Here is a 20,197-nt window from a genome sequence, read left to right as displayed (position 1 = left end):
ATTCAACAGAAATCTTAATAAAAAAACGAAGAAAAAGAAGACCCAAAAATGTCTGAAGTTCAAACAAGAACACCTGCCTCCCGTGGCAGAGTATCCGCTCGTGGCGGCCGTGGTGGTTACAGCTCGAGAGGTGGTCGAGGTGGCAGATCTGCAAACAATTCGGACAATGTCGCAGCATTTGAAGAGGAAGGAGAGATCGGGCAGATGAAGAAGAAATACGCCAGCACCCTGCCCATGCTCAAGGAGATGTTCTCCGACTGGTCAGATGAGGATCTTGTCTTTGCATTGGAAGACGCAGACGGTGAACTTGAGGAGGCAATTGAGCGCATCACCGAAGGTTCGTTCGTTCCTCCCTCCCCGCCTCCCTAGTGTTTGCTATACGGACCGTCTCTTCGAATCTACTCTTGCTAACTACGGCTTTTTCAACATTCAAACAGGTAACGTCTCACAGTGGGGTGAGGTAAAGAAGAAGTCTACAGACCGGAACCGTACCAAAGCAAAGGAAGCTCAGAACGCCCCGATCGAGACTCCCACAGCTCCTGTTCGAGGAGGCCGTGGACGTGCTGGATTTGAGAGCCGTGGACGTGCCCGCGGAGATCGTGGAGGTCGTGGAGGTCGCGGCGGTCGCGGAGGTGCTCCTACCAACGGATTCCGTGGTGCAGAGAAGCCAGCTGTCGTCCCCACAGTCGCCAGCACTGCGGGGACCGCGACATGGTCATCTGTTGCGGAGGGAACGGCCACCAAGACAGAGAAGCCGAGTGAGGAACAACCTGCAGTTGCAGAAACCCCAGAACCCGTGAATGAGCCCAAGGACACTGCCCCCAAGAGTAGTGTGATCCCTGAAGGAACAAAGAAAGGCTGGGCTAGTCTTTTTGCGAAACCTACACCGCCGCCTCAGCCTAAGCCAGCTGCCGCACCACCAGCAGCACCACCCGTTTCCTCTGAAGCACCTCCGGCAGAACCTGCAGCGGAGCAGCAGAAAGCGCCTGAACCCGAACCTGAACCCGAGACTACCCCCGCTGCTCCTGCGGCTACAACTCCCACTCCCGCTCCCGCTCCCGCTCCAGTGGAAAAAGCTCCCGAACCAGCGATCCCCCCAGCGATCCCCAAGGTTGCTCCTCCTAGTGCTACTACTCCTTCCGCTCCTACAACGACTACTACCACAGACGCCGCCACTCCTGTGGTCTCCACCTCCGATGTTACGCCTGCCGCGGACGATTTGACGAGGACGAACCTCGAACAGATTCCAGATGCCTCTCACCCGGCCCCGACTGCTACGGCAGCTAGTGTTGTGGGAAGTGCGTTGGATCAGAACAACAACGCCACGCCTTCGCGGGGAACTCCCTCTATGTACCCCGCCAGTGCCGTGAAGAGCGGCCGTGCCCCCGGCTTCCAGCGTCGCGTCATGGAACAGCAGGAAGCTGTTGTGATGCCTGGAAACCACGCCGTCGACCGTGCCGCTGTGCAGTTTGGTAGCATGGGATTGAATGGCGATGCTGCTCCTGTCGACGTTGATGAAACCAGAGAAGAAGCTGAAACCCGTGCTCAGCCCCCTCAACACTCTCCCGTTGCTCCTCGTGCCTCGTTGCCTCCCTCGACACAACCCCAGGGGCCAACTGAGACCCCTACAGTTTCTCGTCCTGCCCCAGGACTTCCTCCTGTTCCCCAGGCTACGGCCGGAGACGCCTTTGCCGACTTTGCTCGCTACACCGATGCCCACAAGCCTTACGACCCCTTTAGCCATCAAGTCACGCAACCTCAACCTCAAGTCCAGGAACCGTTCGCGAACCAGGCTCCCATCCAGCCTACCGTCACGACTGGCAGCGAATATTCCCCTTTCTATGCCGCTGACCAGCGCCTTCCTTACAACTATTACGGCGCCTACGGCCAGTCCCAAGACGCCACTGTTGCCCAGCGAGCCGCCGCTGGATTCGGTGTCTCTGGTGCTGAGGTGCAACCTCACATCCCGACCACTCAGCCTCCTAGCCGCTACGGCCATGTCGACGCTCCGAACAGCGGCCACACGACTCCCAACCCGACTCTGCCCGGTGCCGCTCAGACCCCCACCGCGCAGCACATGCCTGGCCAGAGTGCTGCTGCCGCCGCCGCCGCCCATGCTTACGGAGCATATGGCTATCCCTACTACTCCAACCCTCACTACGCTGCGTATATGAACCAGATGACTCAACAACAGTACGGCAGGAACCGTCCGATGTATGACGATGCACGCCGGTATGAAGATCACTACATGCCTCACAGCTCCCAATTTGGCTATGGTAGCCAGTATGGACCCTACAGCAAGGCCGGAATGTACGGTCAGCCACACGCCTTCTCGTACGACCACGCGTCGTCTCCTGCAACGGCAGCCAGCTTCAACCAGGCCATGCCGGGTCGGGACTCGGTCTACGGCCGCGCTGGATCTGCACAGCCGTCGGAAGCTCAGCAAACGGCGGCTGGTGCGAATGCGTTTGGCACCGGTATGGATGTTTTCGGTCGCACGCCCGGCTTTGGCCAGAGCCAGCCCATCACCCAGCAGCCCCCGGTCACTGCTGAGGAGACGAAGAGCTTCGATGCCTCCAAGGCCGGTGGCCCCAGCCCTTCGCTTGCTCAAGCGAACCGTCCCGGTTCTGCTACCAACAACGTGCCCGGTCAGCCTCAAGCCCAAACTGGCCTTCCCCCGCTGCAGGCTCAGCAAGGTCAACAGGGATTCGGTTCTTACCCTCACCTGAACCCGCAGTACGGAGGCTTGGGAGGCCTCGGTGGACACCAGGCTGCTAACCAGGCTGCTGCTGGCTATGGTAACTACGGTGGCGCAGGCTTTGCCAATTATTACGGAAACACCGGACGTGGTTGGGGAGGCAACTACGGCCATTAAGAGGATCATGGCATTGCGAATTCTCTTCTCACTTCTTCCCTTGGCTGGTGAAAAAGGGTATTTTCTTTTGCTTTTTTTAACGCTTTGATTTAAGGGCGGCAGGCCTGAGAACAAAATCTCGTGGTCATCTTTTCCCTCCATCTTATTTTCTGACGTGTTTTTCTCATTTCATTTGCTGTTCTTTTTTCATGTCAATGTCTTTTTTTTTTTTTTTTTTTTTTTTTCTTTATGCGTGTAATCTCTACTCTCAATGGGAGCTTGGCTGGTTTTTTTTTTTTTTTTTTTTTAAATGATGTTGGAATTTTGCAGGATTATGCCCTTATGATGCTGTACTGAATCACAATGAGAAAAAGAGAGAATGCTAGGCACCATTGTTGTTGGTTGACGCGAATCATGACATCTATCCATCATAATGTCTTTTATTTTCGTTATGTTGCTTGGCTTTCCTTGTTATATTTCAAATTTCCATCAATCGATCGTCTCGATCTCGAGACTCGTCACGACCTTCTGTGCTATGTATTCCAATGCCACGTATGATCAGACTGCGATACGGAATGGGAGGGAAACAAGATTTCTGGGCAAACTTCTTTTCTCCATGCATATCTCCAAGTCCCAAGGTTGGGCAGTATGTAGTTGGTGCGATATATATATATATATCTTGGTGGGTATCGTCATCTTGCCACTGCCAATGGCAATACCCCCCGATGCTTGGCAGGCAACGAATATCTTTCTACCGCCACTGACAACATGTATAGAATCCTTCCATCATACTTCCCCATAGTCTACAGCATGAATCTACATACTCCATAGAGTAGTACAAAGAGGGGTTGTATGAAACATCTCACGTGCCCACCTACTACTAGTTCCTAGCGGCAGATCTCAGCACCCTGATCGACCACCAGGACAGCCAATAAAATCCATCAGATCTCCGCCAGGATTGCGCTTACTCAGATACTTTGTGCACATGAGGGACTACCGCGAAGGAGTAAAGGATGTGCTGATTTATGGTGTTTGGTTGGGGTTTGGTTGATTCAGGTAAGAACTTTAAATATGGGGTGGGGGGATGTTCTGTTGCTCCAAAGGATGGGTTACGCAGCGGGGGGACAATTTTACGGAGTGTTCGTTCTGTACTCGAGACCGGCCTATAAGTTGGGATTTGCGATGACAAGTCGAAAGCATCGTCACATAGGAATGGAAGAACATAAAAGGAAAGAACCTAAGAGTGTATGCATGTACGTAGCACCAACCAGAAGAAGGCTTGCAAAGTCATGCATTCTTCTGCGATATATCTCCCCAATTGCAAAGAGACTGAAACAGGAAAGCTCATGTATAATCGCCAGTATGGCTTGTAACACACCAATGAAGAACAGCGTGGAACAATGCAACAATCTCAAGGAACAACATGAACCGAAAATAAACTGGCCCTGAATTAGAGCTCCCATGTGGACATATCGTCAGGATCACCATAGAAACTGCAAGCCAAGTTCTACGAACAGTATATAAAATCATCCCATTTATCGTCACTTCTAGCAGAGTAATACAGCTCGAAATCGATTCAATAACTATTCACAACAGCACAATTAGTTTCTTGTGAGATGTGCAAGCAAACACGAGCCTTACCATTTCTTGTCCTCTCAATCCCAGAGGATATTCTGGATAGCTGAATCTCCATGGACGATTCCACAATCAATGCATTCTCTGGCGGCCGTGTCAGACACGCAGAATCTAGAAAATTTGAGAGAAGGTAAGACTCACAACCATGCTTCTTTAAATGCCGCTCGAAACTCGTCTCGTTCTTTTCTACCAAGGTCATTGAAGAAATCACTTATCTCAGTCCCAGGAAGTTTCCCCATGAGAATGTACGTTATGTGACCACTTGGAACTCATATTTTATCGTTCTGCTTTCCCTGGCGCCATGAATATAGTGTGGGAGTACCTGAGCACCCTGTATTGGTGAGGAGATCCAAAGCTTTAATCTCATTTGCAGTCATAATGCTCAGTTTTTCAGTAGCTTGCTCAGCTCGGATTGTAGGTGGCTTGCTAGCCGTGGACCACCAAGGTATCCTATTCCTTCATCTTAGAATAAAAGCAAACGATGCGAGGGAATGAAGAAGAGAAAGGGATGGAAGAGCATTTAGGTTGGGAGAGGTCATACTGCATTTTAATCTTGATGATGGCTTCTTCCCCTGGGAACGAATCATCAACATTCGAAGCAGCGAACACCGCACGCCCCTCAAATACAAGCCCTGCCTTTTTCACGTCTTCTTCTTTTTGACAGGATTCACGTTCGTTTATCTTTCGCTCGAGTTTCCAGCGAGACGCGTTCCCCGGAAAAGTGATTTCGGAGCCAATGAACACATCATCGTCGAACCAAGTAATTCCGGACTTGTAGCGAGGCATCAGACAAGTGATCGAGCGAAGCTCTTGAAGATATAGCAGCGTGTTGAGTAGCGTCCGGGTGTTTACTCTCAAGAGCAACACCTTCTAAAAGGGATCTCATACGGGCGTGTGGACCGTGGTCGGGAAAGGTATTCTTGGTGCAATACGGAAATATCTCGAAATACAGTATGTAGACAAAGCCAAATATGGTTTACCAATATACGACGAAACCTGTTTCTCAAATAGTGCCTCCCTCTCAGATACTATCCGTATTGACATAAAAGTCTGTCCACTTCCCGATAACACGCTTGAACGAGACACCAGGTTTTCCTCCTGGACTACCACGCGCTTCAACAATTGTTATCCATTTGCTGTTCAGGTTGTATATCGAAAGGCCCGGTTCACACACGAATCCCCTCACTTCCCGGTCCCTCAGGACGTAAAGTTGTCGCAATTATTGGCACAAAGCGACTACCAGAGTCAAGACCTCTGTAGGAGAAGGGGCTCGCTCCGAGACTGCTCTTCTTCTTGAATGTCACTTTCGAATGAGCTCCATAAAAGGACCAGTTGGCTGAAATGTTCGCAGAAGGCACGATAGTGACCACGCATCTAGTAGAGTGACAAGGGCGAGTCAGCGATGAACTAAGAGTTGGTGGCTTGGTGCGAAATATCCTTGTCCTCGCTCAGCAGAAGCGTTAGCACCACGCACCGCTTTGTCAACGCTGATGGACATAGGGAGAATGACCACATGCACTGATCAGTCATGACAGATGCCGGTGGTGGACGTTATCATCTTGACAGGCAGAGGTAGAATGCCATGTTGAGCAAAACCTCTCAAGGTGGCGCTAGTTTTTCATGTCTTCGTCGACTGCCCGAGGGTTGCTTGTACACAATTGCCATCATCATCGTCGACTGATTGCATTAGAAATACAGGCAAGCAAACCACAACGAATGCCAGAATGCCATACAATGATGCGGCAAGAATAAACCTCGCTAAGCCAATAATGATCACCTTTCCCTCTGATGCAATCCCCCTGATTCCATGGTCCTCAACTTATCCCAAAAGAGTATGTGGACCACGTCCCGACACGGAAATGGTGTTTCCATTTTTGGCTGCGGCTGTTCTGTCCAATAACATGTGTTTGTCAGGGTTCGTGATCAAGTTTTCTGCCCGTGTCATTTTATATTTCACTCCTGTCCGGAACGCCCGGGAATGGAGGAAAATACGTCTGTACCTGAGGGTACCTGAAGGTTTGATACGTGGAGTACGATGTGGCTATGGCTACTGCTTTTTTATTTATTATTTTTTATTTATCTTCTTCTTCTTCTTCTTTTCCCCCCAACTGAGTAGATTAGTATCAGTCCTGCAGAGCAGCAGAATAACTGCATTAGTTTACCTGTGTTCTAACGACAATCATGCTAAGCAAATGCTAAGACTTTGCCAATACCAGCGATCATCCCGACTGATCACATTATGCAGGATGTATTGCATGATCCAGCTGAATACTGGGTCCCTGCTTGTCGAGTGGATGTGGTGATGAGCGATGATGGACGGTGATGGTCGTCGATTTATGGGGGTCGGTTTGGGGTCGCTTAGATCATCCCCAGTAGATCATAGCTGGTTTAGGGAGGTCCTTATAGGCCCCAGAGTTTTCCGGACCATAGGGGATTTTTGTGCGGATATGCAATGGGAGGATCATAATTCATCGTAATGCTGTTGTCTTTTCTGCAATCAGAGCTGTCAATTTGGTCGTGCTGTCGGGATTGACAGGTGTGAAATAGGAATTCGTACTCTATACGGGACTTCTAGACCGTCGTGTTCCGGCGTATTATGACAATCATCGGTTATTATGATTCATTCTAACCTTCTTGCCATATGTACGGAGCACGCAGTGGCATTCTGTTGTTTCCGCTGCCGAAGCTATTATATCCACAGTATTCGTTCCTATGTACAAGGACCGCAGGCAAAAAAACCGAAATAGAAACCAAGACGGTAAAAGTGAAGGAAATCCAAAAAAAAAAAAAAAAAAAAAACAATAACGCAATACAGCTAGTAGCCCCCTTCTATTGTCAAACGTCAACGCACACAGAGACAAGAAACAAAGTTTAGAAAAAGAAAAAAAAAAAAAAAAAAAGACCTAAGTCAGGAATCGGTCCTTTATCCCGAATCACTGGGTTAACCCGAGCGCCTCGCCGCCAACATTGTGGTACGGTGGCTGGGCAGTGACCGCCTGTTCCCGATCAAATCGCCAGACACCGTTAGTCTTGTCGGTGTCAAGGCTTCCAGTGATCTGGAGCATCCTGGCAAGCTGCAGGAAGGTCTCATCATCGTTCTCGTTGACACGGTTGAAGAACCGTCGCTCCCATTCACGGTTCTCGGCCTTCTCAATCTTGCGCATCTCACGCTGCGCATTTTCAATGCGAGATTTGTGCGCGGATGTCGCGTCCATGTCGCCTCGCTCAATAGCAGCTGCGACATGCTGCCATGCACGCCGACTCTCGAAGATGCTTTGCTCTTCGAGCGATGCCAACTGCAAAGGCGTGGTCTTGCTGTCCTTCACTACGTACCTTTCTACTTCCTCCTTGGCGCGAGCGTTCTTGATGGTAAACGAATCGGACCATTGTCCGTCGACGGTGTACAAAGGCTTCTTCTCTCCCTCGCTCTCCTTGTACAAGCTGGCAGTGAAGGTATTCTTCTTGCCACTCAACCAACCCTTGCCGGAGTAGTCGATCTTCGCAACGTAACCGGTACTGCTGGCAATCTTGGTGGACTTCTCCAGCTCGACGAACGGAGTACCGTAGATCAGGGATTCAATGTGCAGAGTGGGTAGAGTAATCAAGAATTTCTCTTGCTGAGCCGGGTCGTTCTTGTCCGCCCCCGGTGGGGTGACTGAGAGCAGCGCATGTCCCAGCTGCTTCACCTGAATGGTGCTAGAGAACGAAGCCTTTTGAGCATTGTATCCTTGCAACTGAGTTTGACTATTAGTTGATCGGGTTTTTCTTTTTCTGTTTAGTAACAATGGGCGGCTTCTGCCGACTCACCTCGACCCCGTGTTTGTCGTTCGAAATTGCATAGGCGGTAACCGGAGGGTGGTGGCTGGAGCATATGTCAATTTCCCGACGGTCTCAAAAGGGCCAGTGTGCCGACGTGACGAACCTAACTTGCTCACTGTATAACTTCGTCTCGCCCACATCGGCATCGGAATCCCACTTTCCAAGGAAGAGTTCTCCCAGGAACGGGTTGAGCGGCTTCTTCTCGCTACCCAACTTCTCGCTGCGACTGCAGTACTGCTGGCGAAGGGTGCTCAAGAACCACTTGAGAACAGCGAGGGCCCTCTTCTCAGGGTCGGTCTCCTTGGCCGGGGCAACGAACAAAGACGGGTGCTCGGCCCAATACGCAGAGTATTCCGTCAAGGAAGTGGAGGAGAGGATAAACGGTGGAGCGGTCAACGAGGAAAGATCTCCAGAGAAAGAGGCAATAGACTAGGAAGATGAAATCATAAGGATCAGCCGTGATGGTTTCCAACAAGTGCGGTATTAACTCCACGGGGTCCGGAACAGAGGGTTGACATCGGAGGAACATGGTGATGCCACATGCCACTTGTGCTGGGATAGAGTTTTTACAAGTTTTGCTTCCGGAGCGAATACATCATAGAATTCATGTGCAAGTGCACACTCACCTTGAGGAAACTCGACCAAGAGCCTCTGCTGGAAGCAGGAATATTGCTTTGTGGATCCTTGGAAGTCATGTTGGCGGTGGGATGGCGCTTCGGAAGTCTCAAAATAGGGGGTAGGCAGGAGAGACGTAGAGTGTGGATAATGATACGAATGACAAAGAAAAGTGATACTGAATCGTTACTGAATCGAGTGGCTGAGAAGCACTGAAGGAGAGAAAAGGTGCGATAGAGCGTATGAGGGAGGAAAAGGATAAATGTGTGAGGTGAGATTGAGAATGTTGAGGTTTCCCAAGTCACGCCAAGCGTCCCGACGTCATCAGGCGGCAGATCGCAGTTCCCCGCCTTGGACACGACACACCCTCACGCGCGCACTCAACACTCCCTCAATGCTCTTCCATTCTGCCACTACTGTTCATTCTAAGTTTGCTACAGAGTACAATGCTATCATACAATGTACCAGATTCCGTTGGCTGTATCGCCTACCTCCCATGTGACGCGACCCGGATCGCAGAGGCGAATAGAAAGGGGCATCGACACAACATGACAAGGGACCATGATAGTTGCTTTTTGAGCTGATAAATGCGACGAGAATCTTCCAGCATCAAATCAAACAAATCAGAGGCTGAAGCATCGGTCAACGGGAGTAGATCGAGTCAAGCTTTTTTTTTGAATGATGGACGAATCGAAAATCTTATCAGACGTGCCTGATGCTCTTCCACGGCCCAGACACTTATGCAATGGCATAATTCCTTCTTCTTTGCTGGCTTTACGGTAGATCACTTTGCGTTCAACTCAAACCACTCGCAGCCCACCATACACGCGTTGGATTTCAGGCACACAGAGCTTGCTTTTGGGATTCCGACACATAGTCGTGAGGGAAATCTCCATGCCCACGGGTAAATTCCTCGCGCATTTTGTTGCTTGGTCCAAGGACGAGCATGGAAGTTCGATAGCTCTCTCATTGCTCAAGTTCTATGCCCGTATCCAGAGTGTGAGAAAGTATGCTATGTATACTCCGACTGGTACTATCGTCTCAGCTGGCCACCGCAGGTTCAACCATGGATGATGCCACCAGACTGCGAATCAACGGACAAATTCGGCACCAAGATTTACTTTTCCGACGAGGGACGAAAATGGATTGGAACTCAGAGTATGTTGCAATTATTCTCTCGTTCTTTTAACTTTCCTCATTTTGGAGAAGTTTGAAGAAAAGACGTCATTTCTTACATGCTGTATCGCCAATGATGTTGTGAAACCAAAGGAAGAATGTGATTCTCCGATTCATCGAGTTTCAGGTAGTTTGTTACTTTTTTTTTTTTTTTTTCCTTTTCCGCGGTGTTTTCTATTGTTGCCTCTTTCCTCTCCCCCTTTCCACATCTACGCATGGACCAGACGACAAATTAAGACTGACAGGGAATAGGGAAGAGGAAAAGGAAAAGAAAAATGAACAATGCGAGAATAATCAAAAAAGCGAAAATTACCGTTCGGAGTCAGTAAAAATCTCGGGATCCCGAATTTGCCTCCTGGCTGGCTCTCAGCTCTATTATTCGATGCGCGTGAGCGGCGTATTAATTGTCGCATTTCCGCCCAACCGCGTGCGCCCCTGGGACTAAGACCCGGCTAGTCTAACGGGTGTTTCCGTACGCCGAAAAGCCGAAACGACTTGGCGCCGCGGTACCCAGCGCCATGTATACTACCGCTTTGTATGTATCCACCCCTGTGGGATGATGCGTCCCCGTTTCTTTTGTTTTATACCTCAACCTCGTGCAATCCCTTTTTGATACCGTTGGCCATCCTATGGACCCGGTGGAGCGCTAATCTGTCGATCCCGTGCCCACTTCGAAGCCAAGCTATGCGTTCCCGGACCCTCTCCCGAACATATAGTGGCAATGATGAGTCCACTGTATGCGCGGATCATTGGGTCTGCTAGGAGTTTACGCTTGTCCCTTATGGTGAACCACACTACCCTTTTGGTTTGCTGGAGGTCAAGCTTTCGCCCAGTCGGTTTTCGGCTATGGTCTAGGCACATTCCATGTTTTAATGATGTGATGATAGTCATTGCAAAAATGGGCACTTGCTTTTCGCAACACGCAAGCTTCGATCTCGACAAAGGAGGCGTCGGACTATTTTTTCTTGACATTTAAGCTCGATATTGCGTTAAATCTCTTGTCATTCGCTCTTGATTTCCCTTGGGTTCCTCTTGTCAAAGCATGTCCTCTCGTTGTTGATTCTTATTCCCTGTTTTATCATTTTTGTACGATTCTTGAGTTTACATTCGTTTCATGGATTGATCTATTAAAAGATAGAAAAATCTTCCGTTCCTCTTGACTCCTACAATCTCTTTTAAAACTCCGAACATTCCTGAAGAGACGTCTTTTCCATCCACTGTCATCCAAAAACAAGTCTTTTGCCTTTCTCTTTTCTCTTCTCTTCTCGTCTCTCCTTCTTCCCTTTTCTCCGATTGACCCAGCACAATGCTCAAAGTCTTCGGTTCAAGATCAAAACAAAACCCCTCTGGCACGGCAGAGGAAGGATGCTCAAGAAATTCTTCCATGACACAGCTGCCACCCGAGGAGGCACAAAGACCGCGGTCAGAGTATGGAGAGCCCCCGGGGACTCCCAATACTCTTGTACAAGTCCCAAGCAACCTCACCAACCAAGACCTGCCCCAAGTTACCGATGAGTCCGACGACGAGAACTCAGAGCAATACAAGCGTTTCTCGCCAGCTCGCAAGATCACAATTATTTCTATCATCTCATACTGCGCTTTCCTCGCCCCCATCTCTTCTACTGCAATTCTTATAGCCGTTCCTGAAGTTGGAAAGACTTTCGGAACCGATGGAGATATCATCAACGCTAGCAATGCTCTCTACCTGGCATTCATGGGTATTTCGTCTACGTTCTGGGGCCCAATAAGCCAAGTCTATGGTCGTCGTCCTGTATGTATACGCTCTTAACTTCTCACTGTAGGATACTGTCCTTCGCCCCAGAGCAGCTTACTGATGTATCAACCCTCTACAGATCTTCATTGTCAGCAGTCTGCTGTTTTGTATCTTTACCATTGCAACAACTGTGTCGCCTGACCTGCCATCCTATTTCATATTCCGTGTTCTCACTGCCTTCCAAGGAACATCCTTCCTGGTTGTGGGTAGTTCTGCAGTGGGTGATATCTTCGAGCAACGCAAGAGAGCAACTGCACTGGTCTGGGTGCTTTCAGGAAGTATGGTCGGACCTGCCATTGGTCCATTCATTGGAGTATGTTACTACCTCATTGAGTCCACTGTTTCGAGTTGGCTAACAAACCTTTCCAGGGTGTCGTCGTTACTTTCCGCCAATGGAGAGTTGTCTTCTGGTTGCTGAGCGCCATGAACGGATTTGCCGCCCTGCTGATCATCTGCTTCTTCCCTGAAACGATCCCCTACAAGTCGAGCCGCGAACTCAAGGGCCACGCCCTCCCCAAGAAGACCAAGATGGTCATGCACCGCATCTCCCCCATCCGCGTGATCGTCATGCTCTTCAGGTACCCCAACATCTTCAGCGTCGGTCTCGCCGCTGGTGCCCTCGTCTGGAACCAATACGCCCTCCTCACCCCCATCCGCTACATCCTCAACCCCCGCTTCAACCTCCACAGCCCCATCCAATCCGGCCTCTTCTACCTCGTCCCCGGAGCCGGTTTCCTCGCAGGCAGTCTCGTCGGCGGCCGCTGGGTCGACTACTGCATGAAGAAATGCGTCGCCGAGCGCGGCGGCGTGCGTGTCTCCGAAGACCGCCTCAAGTCCTCCCTCGTGCACATCATCCTCATCGTCCCCGGCTGTATCCTCATCTACGGCTGGACCCTCGAGAAGGAAGTCGGCGGCATCCCCGTCCCCGTCATCGCCATGTTCGTCCAGGGTGTCTCGCAGCTCTTCTGCATGCCCAGTCTGAACACCTACTGTCTCGACGTGATGCACCACAAGGGCCGCAGCGCCGAAGTCGTTGCAGGTAACTACGTCTTCCGATACGTCTTTGCCGCTCTGGGTACCGGTGTCGCCCTGCCTGCCATCGAGGCCATCGGTGTCGGATGGTTCAACACTCTCAGTGCTGTTTTCCTGTCTCTGACTGGCGGTCTCATTTGGTTGACTGCTATCTACGGTCCTAAGTGGCGTGAAGCCATTGATGCCAAGGATGAGCAGAAGGCTGCTAGTCAGAAAGAGGTTTCATGATTTCTGTTTCGTCGCTTCTCGTCCTTTCAGAACTCAAAAAAATTCCGCTACTCAGAAAAAGCAAAAAGCAAAAATAAAGCATAAAGAGGGTATTTAAAAAATGGGTTCAAAAGTTGCATGCTGATTTTGTTCCTGTTCATTTTGGCATATCATCCAACTACTCTACTGTCACTTGTTTGTTTCATCATCATCATAATCTTGTTTGACCAGTCTGTCTTTTTTCCACACCATTTGCGATCCATTGTTTACTGGCGACTCTCTTTTCACTTTTTGCCTCATTCTTTCTCCCCCCCCCTCCCCTTCATTTCGGTCATATTCTTTTATTTTACGTTCGATTTTCATCCCAGATTCCCTTCTCGTACATCCTTTTATAAATACCCCTTTGTTTTATGCGTGTATATAGTTTCGATTACTTGATGTCTTCTGGAGCACGGGCTACAACTACTATCATTAGCGAATTTCATTTCATTAAAAAAAAATCATGAGTCAAGAGAGCTTTTAGTCTAAAGAACGGCCCCGTGACGGCGGCCCCGTAGTTCTTAATTCTCCACGAAACAAAAAAGTACGGAGTACAGGGGGACTAATGTCCAGGGAAAAGTCGAGAACAACCCTAGTAAGACATCGTATGGAGTACATATTCAACATCGAAACACTAGTTTTGAGCTTGGGCACTGCGCCAACGACCCACTGCGGTCCCCCCCTGTGTACAAATCAAATCCACCTCTCCCTGAGATCTACCCGTTCGTTCGGCCTCTGAAAAAAAAAAAAAAAAAAAAAAAAAAAAAAAAAAAAAAAAAAAAAAAATCAAACTCCCCTTTAGTATCATTAAGTAGCGCTGCTATTGTTTGCTGCCTGATCTGAATCATTGTGCAGAAATACGGCCGATCTTGCGTGCTTCGGCGAACTTGCGGCAGTCCTCTCGACCCCTGTCAATGTCCACGAATGCGATGATGATCATAGCGGCGGCGCAGATGCCGAATAGAAAGGGAAACCCCATCCAGTTGTTTTGTGTGTTATTAATGATTGCCTGAATCACATTGGGTCCTATAATCGAAGACTAGGTCGAGTTAGTGGTGGGACGAGGTACTTTGGGCACGTGGTCATATGTACATACTGCACGGTTGGTGATGCCGAAAAGAGCAAAGAACATGTTGTCGTATCCCTCGGGCATCAGTTCGCTGATCATGGTCTGTGCGTACTGTGTTTCATTTGTCAGGGGCCAAGAAACGCATCCAAGAAGAGATTGTACCAAATGGCATACCGCGTAGTAAGGTGCCTGGAATAGACCGAAGATGACATTATAGAAGTAAAATTCCCACTGCCGAATAAGTTAGCAGGAATAAAGTGCGCGAGAATTCCGGGCGACTTACTATATGATGGTATCCAATGCGTTCTGTCCATAGGCCTACCATTCCCCACAACGGAATGAAGACACTAAAAAGGTTCGTACATAAAAACATGCTCTTGGTTGATATCTTGAAGTACCTTTGAATATACCAAAAACCAAAGGTCGACACAATTGAGCAAACCGCCTGAGTTACTCCAAGGTAGGTTATCTGAAGAAATGAAAAGGATACCGAGTTGTTTTGGATTATGGAAACCAGCGTCCCTGTGCAATGTGAGTATAAGCTCAATCTCGTGCGTCTTTCGTAATAAAAGAGTTGTATAACTGACCGGTCGTATTTAGTCCATCGGCCAACAAGAAATATGCAACAAAGTATACAAATGTTTGCGGCAGCGACCTGACTTCTCTGAGTGCAAACCAAATCTGTTTGAAGCCAATGGTAAAATAGTTGGAGCCATTAGGAACCTTGGGTCCTGGCCGTTTTTGCTGGAATATGAACCACCATATGCCCAGTATGACCCAATCTAGGCTATCGTTAAACGTGGCAGAAACACGGGGGATATGAATCAATACTGACATGAATTTGTCAAGCAAAGAGCTAGGTTGTTCGAATATCTGTTGTGTTGAAGCGGGAGCAAAACACTCAAATTGAGGACGAGCGTGCAAAGGTAGCCGATGTTGGAATGAGCAGTGCTGTAGTTGCTAATGACTGTCAGATCTAGGTGGTCCATTGGAATCCGATTGTTCTAACATACCTAATGTGGTTCCTCTCCAACGATTCGATCGTGTCATACTCTCTTTGGTCGATTTTACCCTCCCTCAAATCTTCGCAGGCCTTGCGGACATGTGGCATATATCGAGCGAGCCTAGGGAACACGGCAGCATAAAACACCAATGTAGCACCATATGCGATATATGAAATGACATACATTGCCATCGCTGCGTGCCATTGGTTCGGACTCGTGATCGCCATCATACTATACTGGGAACCCCAGCAGACGACAGTCAGCGCCAGCAATAGCCACCTACCAAACGAGCCATAGTCGGCAGCACTCCCGAGCCAGATAAATATCACCGTCATGAATGAGAAGCAAAGGCCATTGGCTATCAGGATGATGGAGGAGGTTGACCGTGCACCCCCAGCCCAAGGAACAACGCATGGAGACGATTCAGTGCACGGCTTGGGGGGATCAGTTCCTGGCTGCCAGCCAGCATTTTTCAAGGCCCACTGAAATCTGGATCGTCGTTAGCCAAGGATGCAGATCTAGGACAATCGAGATGCAGTTGCGATCACGTACAATGCTTGGCTGTATGATCCCGGACCAACCCCATTGTCACCTAACGACGCAGATCAGAGCCGATCAACAGAGATTTTCAATATGGCCTTACCGTTATAATAGAGGTAATAAGACCACAGCTCTCTCCGAGTTGTCGTTGGCTGTTCGTCCAGAAAGTCGTCAATACCGAAAAGACGCTCATATTCGCCCCGGTTGGGCTGAGTGGGTTGTTGCGGCATTGTGTCTTTGACAGTCGCGGAAGTTTTGCGAAATGTATCAAGCTCTTGACCGGTCACGATATCGTCTATGCTGTCTTCAGGGCTCGTCATGATGACAATTCCGTTCGGTTTCAGATTCTGGGGTAAATTGCTTCTGTCAGTAGCTGCAAAAGTTTGGGGTTGAGATCGCGCACCTCAGATAATCCTACCCCACATAACTGACAGCGCGTGCGGTAACGTGCCTTCCTGGCATTTTATGTCGCACTGAATCCCCCGATGGAGCTGTTTTAATAGCCGCAATGCAAGGAAGGTTGAAGAATGAAGGAAGGAGGAATGAAGTAGATAGTGGAGCTCCTTCCTCACATGATCGACGGGCCCCGCTGGCTATCAACATCAACTTCAATTCCAACTTCAATTCTCGACCATACACTCTTTCTTTCATTTTCTCGGCGCATTGATCACTCTTATAGCGATAACGTATATATACAATTACTTGAATCGTCATCTGTTTAGCCTAGCAATCGACAAGAACGCCGCTTTGCGGGGCCCATCGGAGAAACAGCTGGAATGCCACCGACAGATCTACGGAAGCAAGCCGGACAGGTAATGCGCTTTTTTGCAGGGAATTCCCCATAGAAAGACACAAGCTGACATGCTCTTAGCTCTTTGCAGTTGGGTTCCATGGTCTCGTTCCCAGTCCCGAAATCAAAACCTTGATCCACGACTATGGCCTCGGAGGCATCGTTCTATTCAAACGGAACATCCGCGATGCAGAACAACTCCAGGTATGATGGATACAATAACCAGAGCTGTGAGAGTTCAGATCGAGTCGCTAACATTCCGACTACTTTCAAGTCCTTGACCCTTGCACTCCAAACCGAAGCAAAGGCCGCTGGACATGAACATCCTCTGTTCATCGGAATTGACCAAGAGAACGGACTCGTCACCAGGATATCGCCCCCAGTCGCTGCTCAGGTTCCGGGTCCAATGGCATTGGGTGCCGCCAACTCCGAAGCGCTCGCTCATGAGGTCGGTAAAGCTACTGGACAAACGCTGGATTTCTTCGGTATCAACATGAATTACGCACCAGTTTGTGACATCAATTCGGAGCCATTGAATCCAGTGATCGGAGTTCGAAGCCCCGGGGACGACTCTGAATTCGTTGGTCGGGTTGCCAGTGCTCAAGCTAAGGGTCTTAGGGAGCAGAAAATCGTCCCCAGCGTCAAGCACTTTCCCGGTCATGGCGACACGGCGGTGGACTCTCACTACGGGCTCCCTGTGATATCGAAAACTAGAGATCAGCTGGAACGATGCGAGCTGGTTCCGTTTCGCAGAGCGGTCGCCGAAGGCATCGAGACTGTAATGACAGCACACATTTCTTTGCCTGCAATTGGTGATGGAGAGCTACCAGCGACGCTTTCTGTCGATGCCTTGAACATTCTTCGCAAGGATATGAACTACGACGGCATGGTGATTACCGATTGTCTTGAAATGGACGGTATTCGGGCTACATACGGCACGGAGCAGGGCGCAGTCATGGCGTTGAAGGCCGGAAGCGACAGCATTATGGTTTGCCATACCTACGCTGTGCAAATAGCTTCGATTGATCGAGTCTGGGAAGCGGTGCAATCCGGAACAATACCGATGGCGCGTTTTCAACAAGCCTTCCGTCGGGTAACCGACCTTAAAGATAGGTTCTTGAGTTGGGATACTGCTCTGCGACCAAGGGCGATCGAAAACCTCGCGTCTATCAACACAGGGACAGCTGCGGTGGCGAAAGAAGCTTACTCTCGTTCAGTAACGCTCGTTCGAAGCAAGGCGGATATTCTGCCCTTGTCCGAATCACCAAAGGTCGTGTTTCTTTTCCCAGGTGCCAATACGCCCGCTGGAGGTGCAGTGGATGGGGAAGGACTTGGAAGGAAAGGGTCATACGATGCTACTGTCTATCTCGACAGCATCCAAAAATACAACGCCAATGCTGTTGAGATCCGCTATGGAATGGAAGGTCTATCAGCGGAGCAATGGCGTCAAATCGAAGCCGCAGATGTTGTGATATTTACTTCCATCAACGCACGAGAGTCTCCTTATCAAAGAACTCTAGGGTTGGAGTTACCAAAGCGCGTACGAGAATTGGTTGCCATAGCAGCTTGCAATCCCTACGACTTCCTTGAAGACTCTAGTATCGAAACGTACGTTGCCACATACGAACCAACTGTCGAGGCCTTCTCTGCCGCCGCGGATGTGATTTTTGGAGCGGCACCCGCGAAGGGGGTCTTGCCGGTCGGGCCCAAGGACACACCAGACGTCCCAATTACGGTGTCATCACTGGACCTTGGTAGTGATTTGGAACAATTGGCCACTGTGTGGAACACCACATTGCCAGGATACCCATTGTCTAGCGACAGATTGCGCACTCTGTTGGATCGACCAAGTGGACACTACTTTGTTGCCCGGTCCGGATCAGTACTTGTTGGATTCTCGCTTGCTTACACTACAGTCAACGGAGGGATCACGTCGGGTCAGTTAGCAGTGCTCGCTGTAGGTCCTGCATATCAAGGAAGGGGCATCGGGACGACCCTGATAACGGAAACTCGGGCATGGTTCAGGCAGAATTTGGGACTCAATCGCCTAGCCTTAGGAAGTGCCTTTCCTCGATTTTGGCCCGGAATCCCGACAGATCTGCCGTCAAAGATCCAAGAATTCTTCACCCATCGGGGATTCCGGCTCAGCCCACCAACATCGCGATCTGTTGATCTGTACCAGGATATCAGGGGTTTCCAGTCTCCCGAGAAGTACATAGTTCGGGCAAAAGAGCGGGGATACACTTTTGGTGTTCTCCTTCCAGAGCATTATGAAGAGTGTGTTGCAGCTCAGAAGCGGAACTTCACTGATTATACAGTTAGTACTTGTTTCTCCCGCATCACTGGTCCTTTTTGGAATGAGGAGTACTGACATGATGAACCAGGGCTGGGTTGAGGCGTACATTGTACTCCAACCCAACAAATACCCGTCAAACGTGATGGTTGCATTCAACAAGGAAGGGAACCAGGTGGGTTGGACGCTGATGCTCCCCCCCTCGTCGCCTCTTCTCCAGCGAGGCTGGGCCTTCCCACCTCTTTGTGGCCTCAAAACTGGCTTGATCGGTTGCGTGGGAGTCGACGTGGCGCATCGGAAAGGAGGTGTTGGACTAGCTCTTATGTGCCATGCGATTGAGAACATGAAGCAGAGAGGTATTGAAGGAGTATTTGTCGACTGGGTCAGTTTGGATGGTTGGTATGAGCAGGTCGGTTTCGAGGTTTGGCGCAGCTATCGGCCCGGTATGATTTGAGAGACAGAGGGTTTGTTTCATGCACTCGAAACCTTTTAGGAAAAGAACTTGAGATTCAAAGCGCATTTCTATTACCGTAACCGTGGACTCAAAAACGTGAATCTGTAGATACAGAGCTGGCACAGCTGGCGGCCGGACATGGCTTTGCTTTCATAGACCTAACAGTGGAGGATTCGAACTTTAGCACATTGTCTGTTGTCGTAATCATAGTGTAGGTACAGGCTCTGTAGAAAGATCAACACTTGTATGTAAGTCCCGTTTCATACATGCATCTAATGTACTTTTGTCATAGTACATAGCATCTCGCAGAAAACGCAGCACCATTAACGGTGAGAAGTAAGCAGCGGTGTCCGTAAGTCGCTCTCGGTAAAGCGAGGCGTCAATAACTACCACTGACTCCAGTAGATATCGTCTTCCAGTGCTCTCTCCATTCTCGACAAGGACTCTGACCAATCAAGAAGATAGCTACAAGAAGGAGTGTCCTCAACGTGTTGGTAGAGAGCAGAAAGCTTTGGGAACTCCCTGTAACAGTCGGGGCAGAAATAGCCATCCATGTCCGTAAAGTCGTCGCTAGTATGGTAACGGCAGACCAAATCGGAGGTGGTCCCCCTGAAGTTCTATTTTTCAAACAAAAATCCTCTAGCTAACACTCTCATCATGGATATCCCTGAAGATCAAGCCCGAGCAGTCCCAAAATGGATCAATCTCTTTGGCAAGAATATACAAATCAAGCTGAAGCCCTTCCGCACCCGTATAGAGCAGTGCACACAATGCTGGGACTACCATAACCCCCGGACCTGCACCCGTACACCTAGATGCCGAATCTGCAGCAAGAGGGACCACACTAAAGAGTCCCATTCCTCTCCTGAGGATGATGAAACATCAGACCCAAGTTG

General features: G+C 49.5%; 6 protein-coding genes across 6 annotated transcripts; 4 read left to right on the top strand and 2 right to left on the bottom strand.

Annotated features, from left to right (window-relative positions):
* Window positions 1–48: 48 nt before the first annotated feature.
* On the top strand, window positions 49–2,875 carry ASPGLDRAFT_123842 (putative RNAPII degradation factor Def1; the record flags this gene model as incomplete). The annotated part of the gene is made up of 2 exons (XM_022540433.1): window positions 49–337; window positions 438–2,875. 2 exons carry the CDS (start codon window positions 49–51, stop codon window positions 2,873–2,875), a joined length of 2,727 nt encoding a protein of 908 aa, XP_022402218.1.
* A 3,125-nt stretch (window positions 2,876–6,000) lies between these two features.
* Window positions 6,001–6,983, top strand: ASPGLDRAFT_1359659 (uncharacterized protein). The gene has a single exon (XM_022541426.1). It carries the CDS (start codon window positions 6,214–6,216, stop codon window positions 6,790–6,792), a length of 579 nt encoding a protein of 192 aa, XP_022402217.1. The 5' UTR covers window positions 6,001–6,213; the 3' UTR covers window positions 6,793–6,983.
* A 365-nt stretch (window positions 6,984–7,348) lies between these two features.
* Window positions 7,349–9,164, bottom strand: ASPGLDRAFT_45494 (OSBP family protein). The gene is made up of 4 exons (XM_022546263.1): window positions 8,935–9,164; window positions 8,412–8,737; window positions 8,297–8,351; window positions 7,349–8,223 (listed from the first exon to the last, which is right to left on the bottom strand). The coding sequence occupies exons 1-4, from the start codon at window positions 9,001–9,003 to the stop codon at window positions 7,423–7,425; spliced, it is 1,251 nt and encodes a 416-aa protein (XP_022402216.1). The 5' UTR covers window positions 9,004–9,164; the 3' UTR covers window positions 7,349–7,422.
* Window positions 9,165–11,483: 2,319 nt separating this feature from the next.
* On the top strand, window positions 11,484–13,425 carry ASPGLDRAFT_73446 (putative MFS transporter; the record flags this gene model as incomplete). The annotated part of the gene is made up of 3 exons (XM_022549676.1): window positions 11,484–11,870; window positions 11,953–12,186; window positions 12,243–13,425. 3 exons carry the CDS (start codon window positions 11,484–11,486, stop codon window positions 13,131–13,133), a joined length of 1,512 nt encoding a protein of 503 aa, XP_022402215.1. The 3' UTR covers window positions 13,134–13,425.
* Window positions 13,426–13,929: 504 nt separating this feature from the next.
* On the bottom strand, window positions 13,930–16,246 carry ASPGLDRAFT_45489 (uncharacterized protein). The gene is made up of 10 exons (XM_022546261.1): window positions 16,168–16,246; window positions 15,868–16,111; window positions 15,777–15,816; window positions 15,234–15,713; window positions 15,056–15,180; window positions 14,808–15,002; window positions 14,504–14,742; window positions 14,395–14,451; window positions 14,248–14,331; window positions 13,930–14,190 (listed from the first exon to the last, which is right to left on the bottom strand). Exons 2-10 carry the CDS (start codon window positions 16,082–16,084, stop codon window positions 13,996–13,998), a joined length of 1,632 nt encoding a protein of 543 aa, XP_022402214.1. The 5' UTR covers window positions 16,085–16,111; window positions 16,168–16,246; the 3' UTR covers window positions 13,930–13,995.
* Window positions 16,247–16,390: 144 nt separating this feature from the next.
* On the top strand, window positions 16,391–19,471 carry ASPGLDRAFT_168696 (putative beta-N-acetylglucosaminidase). The gene is made up of 4 exons (XM_022542676.1): window positions 16,391–16,576; window positions 16,636–16,758; window positions 16,829–18,871; window positions 18,939–19,471. The coding sequence occupies exons 1-4, from the start codon at window positions 16,541–16,543 to the stop codon at window positions 19,299–19,301; spliced, it is 2,565 nt and encodes an 854-aa protein (XP_022402213.1). The 5' UTR covers window positions 16,391–16,540; the 3' UTR covers window positions 19,302–19,471.
* The last annotated feature ends 726 nt before the right edge of the window (window positions 19,472–20,197 follow it).

This window comes from Aspergillus glaucus (assembly GCF_001890805.1).
Source record: "Aspergillus glaucus CBS 516.65 unplaced genomic scaffold ASPGLscaffold_7, whole genome shotgun sequence".
Classification (NCBI taxonomy): Eukaryota; Fungi; Ascomycota; class Eurotiomycetes; order Eurotiales; family Aspergillaceae; genus Aspergillus; species Aspergillus glaucus.
The sequence above is the reverse complement of the archived record's forward strand: the minus strand, read 5'-3'. Positions and strand labels throughout refer to the sequence as shown.

Coding starts and splice junctions, on each gene's coding strand:
- ASPGLDRAFT_168696 (XM_022542676.1), top strand. CDS start 16,541: ATGCCACCGACAGATCTACGGAAGCAAGCCGGACAG. Junction 16,577..16,635: donor TACGGAAGCAAGCCGGACAG/GTAATGCGCTTT, acceptor ACATGCTCTTAG/CTCTTTGCAGTTGGGTTCCA. Junction 16,759..16,828: donor GCGATGCAGAACAACTCCAG/GTATGATGGATA, acceptor ACTACTTTCAAG/TCCTTGACCCTTGCACTCCA.
- ASPGLDRAFT_1359659 (XM_022541426.1), top strand. CDS start 6,214: ATGCCATACAATGATGCGGCAAGAATAAACCTCGCTAAGCCAATAATG.
- ASPGLDRAFT_45489 (XM_022546261.1), bottom strand. CDS start 16,084: ATGACGAGCCCTGAAGACAGCATAGACGATATCGTGACCGGTCAAGAG. Junction 14,332..14,394: donor TCCAGGCACCTTACTACGCG/GTATGCCATTTG, acceptor AATGAAACACAG/TACGCACAGACCATGATCAG. Junction 14,191..14,247: donor TCGGCATCACCAACCGTGCA/GTATGTACATAT, acceptor AACTCGACCTAG/TCTTCGATTATAGGACCCAA.
- ASPGLDRAFT_45494 (XM_022546263.1), bottom strand. CDS start 9,003: ATGACTTCCAAGGATCCACAAAGCAATATTCCTGCTTCCAGCAGAGGC. Junction 8,352..8,411: donor TTATACAGTGAGCAAGTTAG/GTTCGTCACGTC, acceptor CATATGCTCCAG/CCACCACCCTCCGGTTACCG. Junction 8,224..8,296: donor ACGACAAACACGGGGTCGAG/GTGAGTCGGCAG, acceptor AGTCAAACTCAG/TTGCAAGGATACAATGCTCA.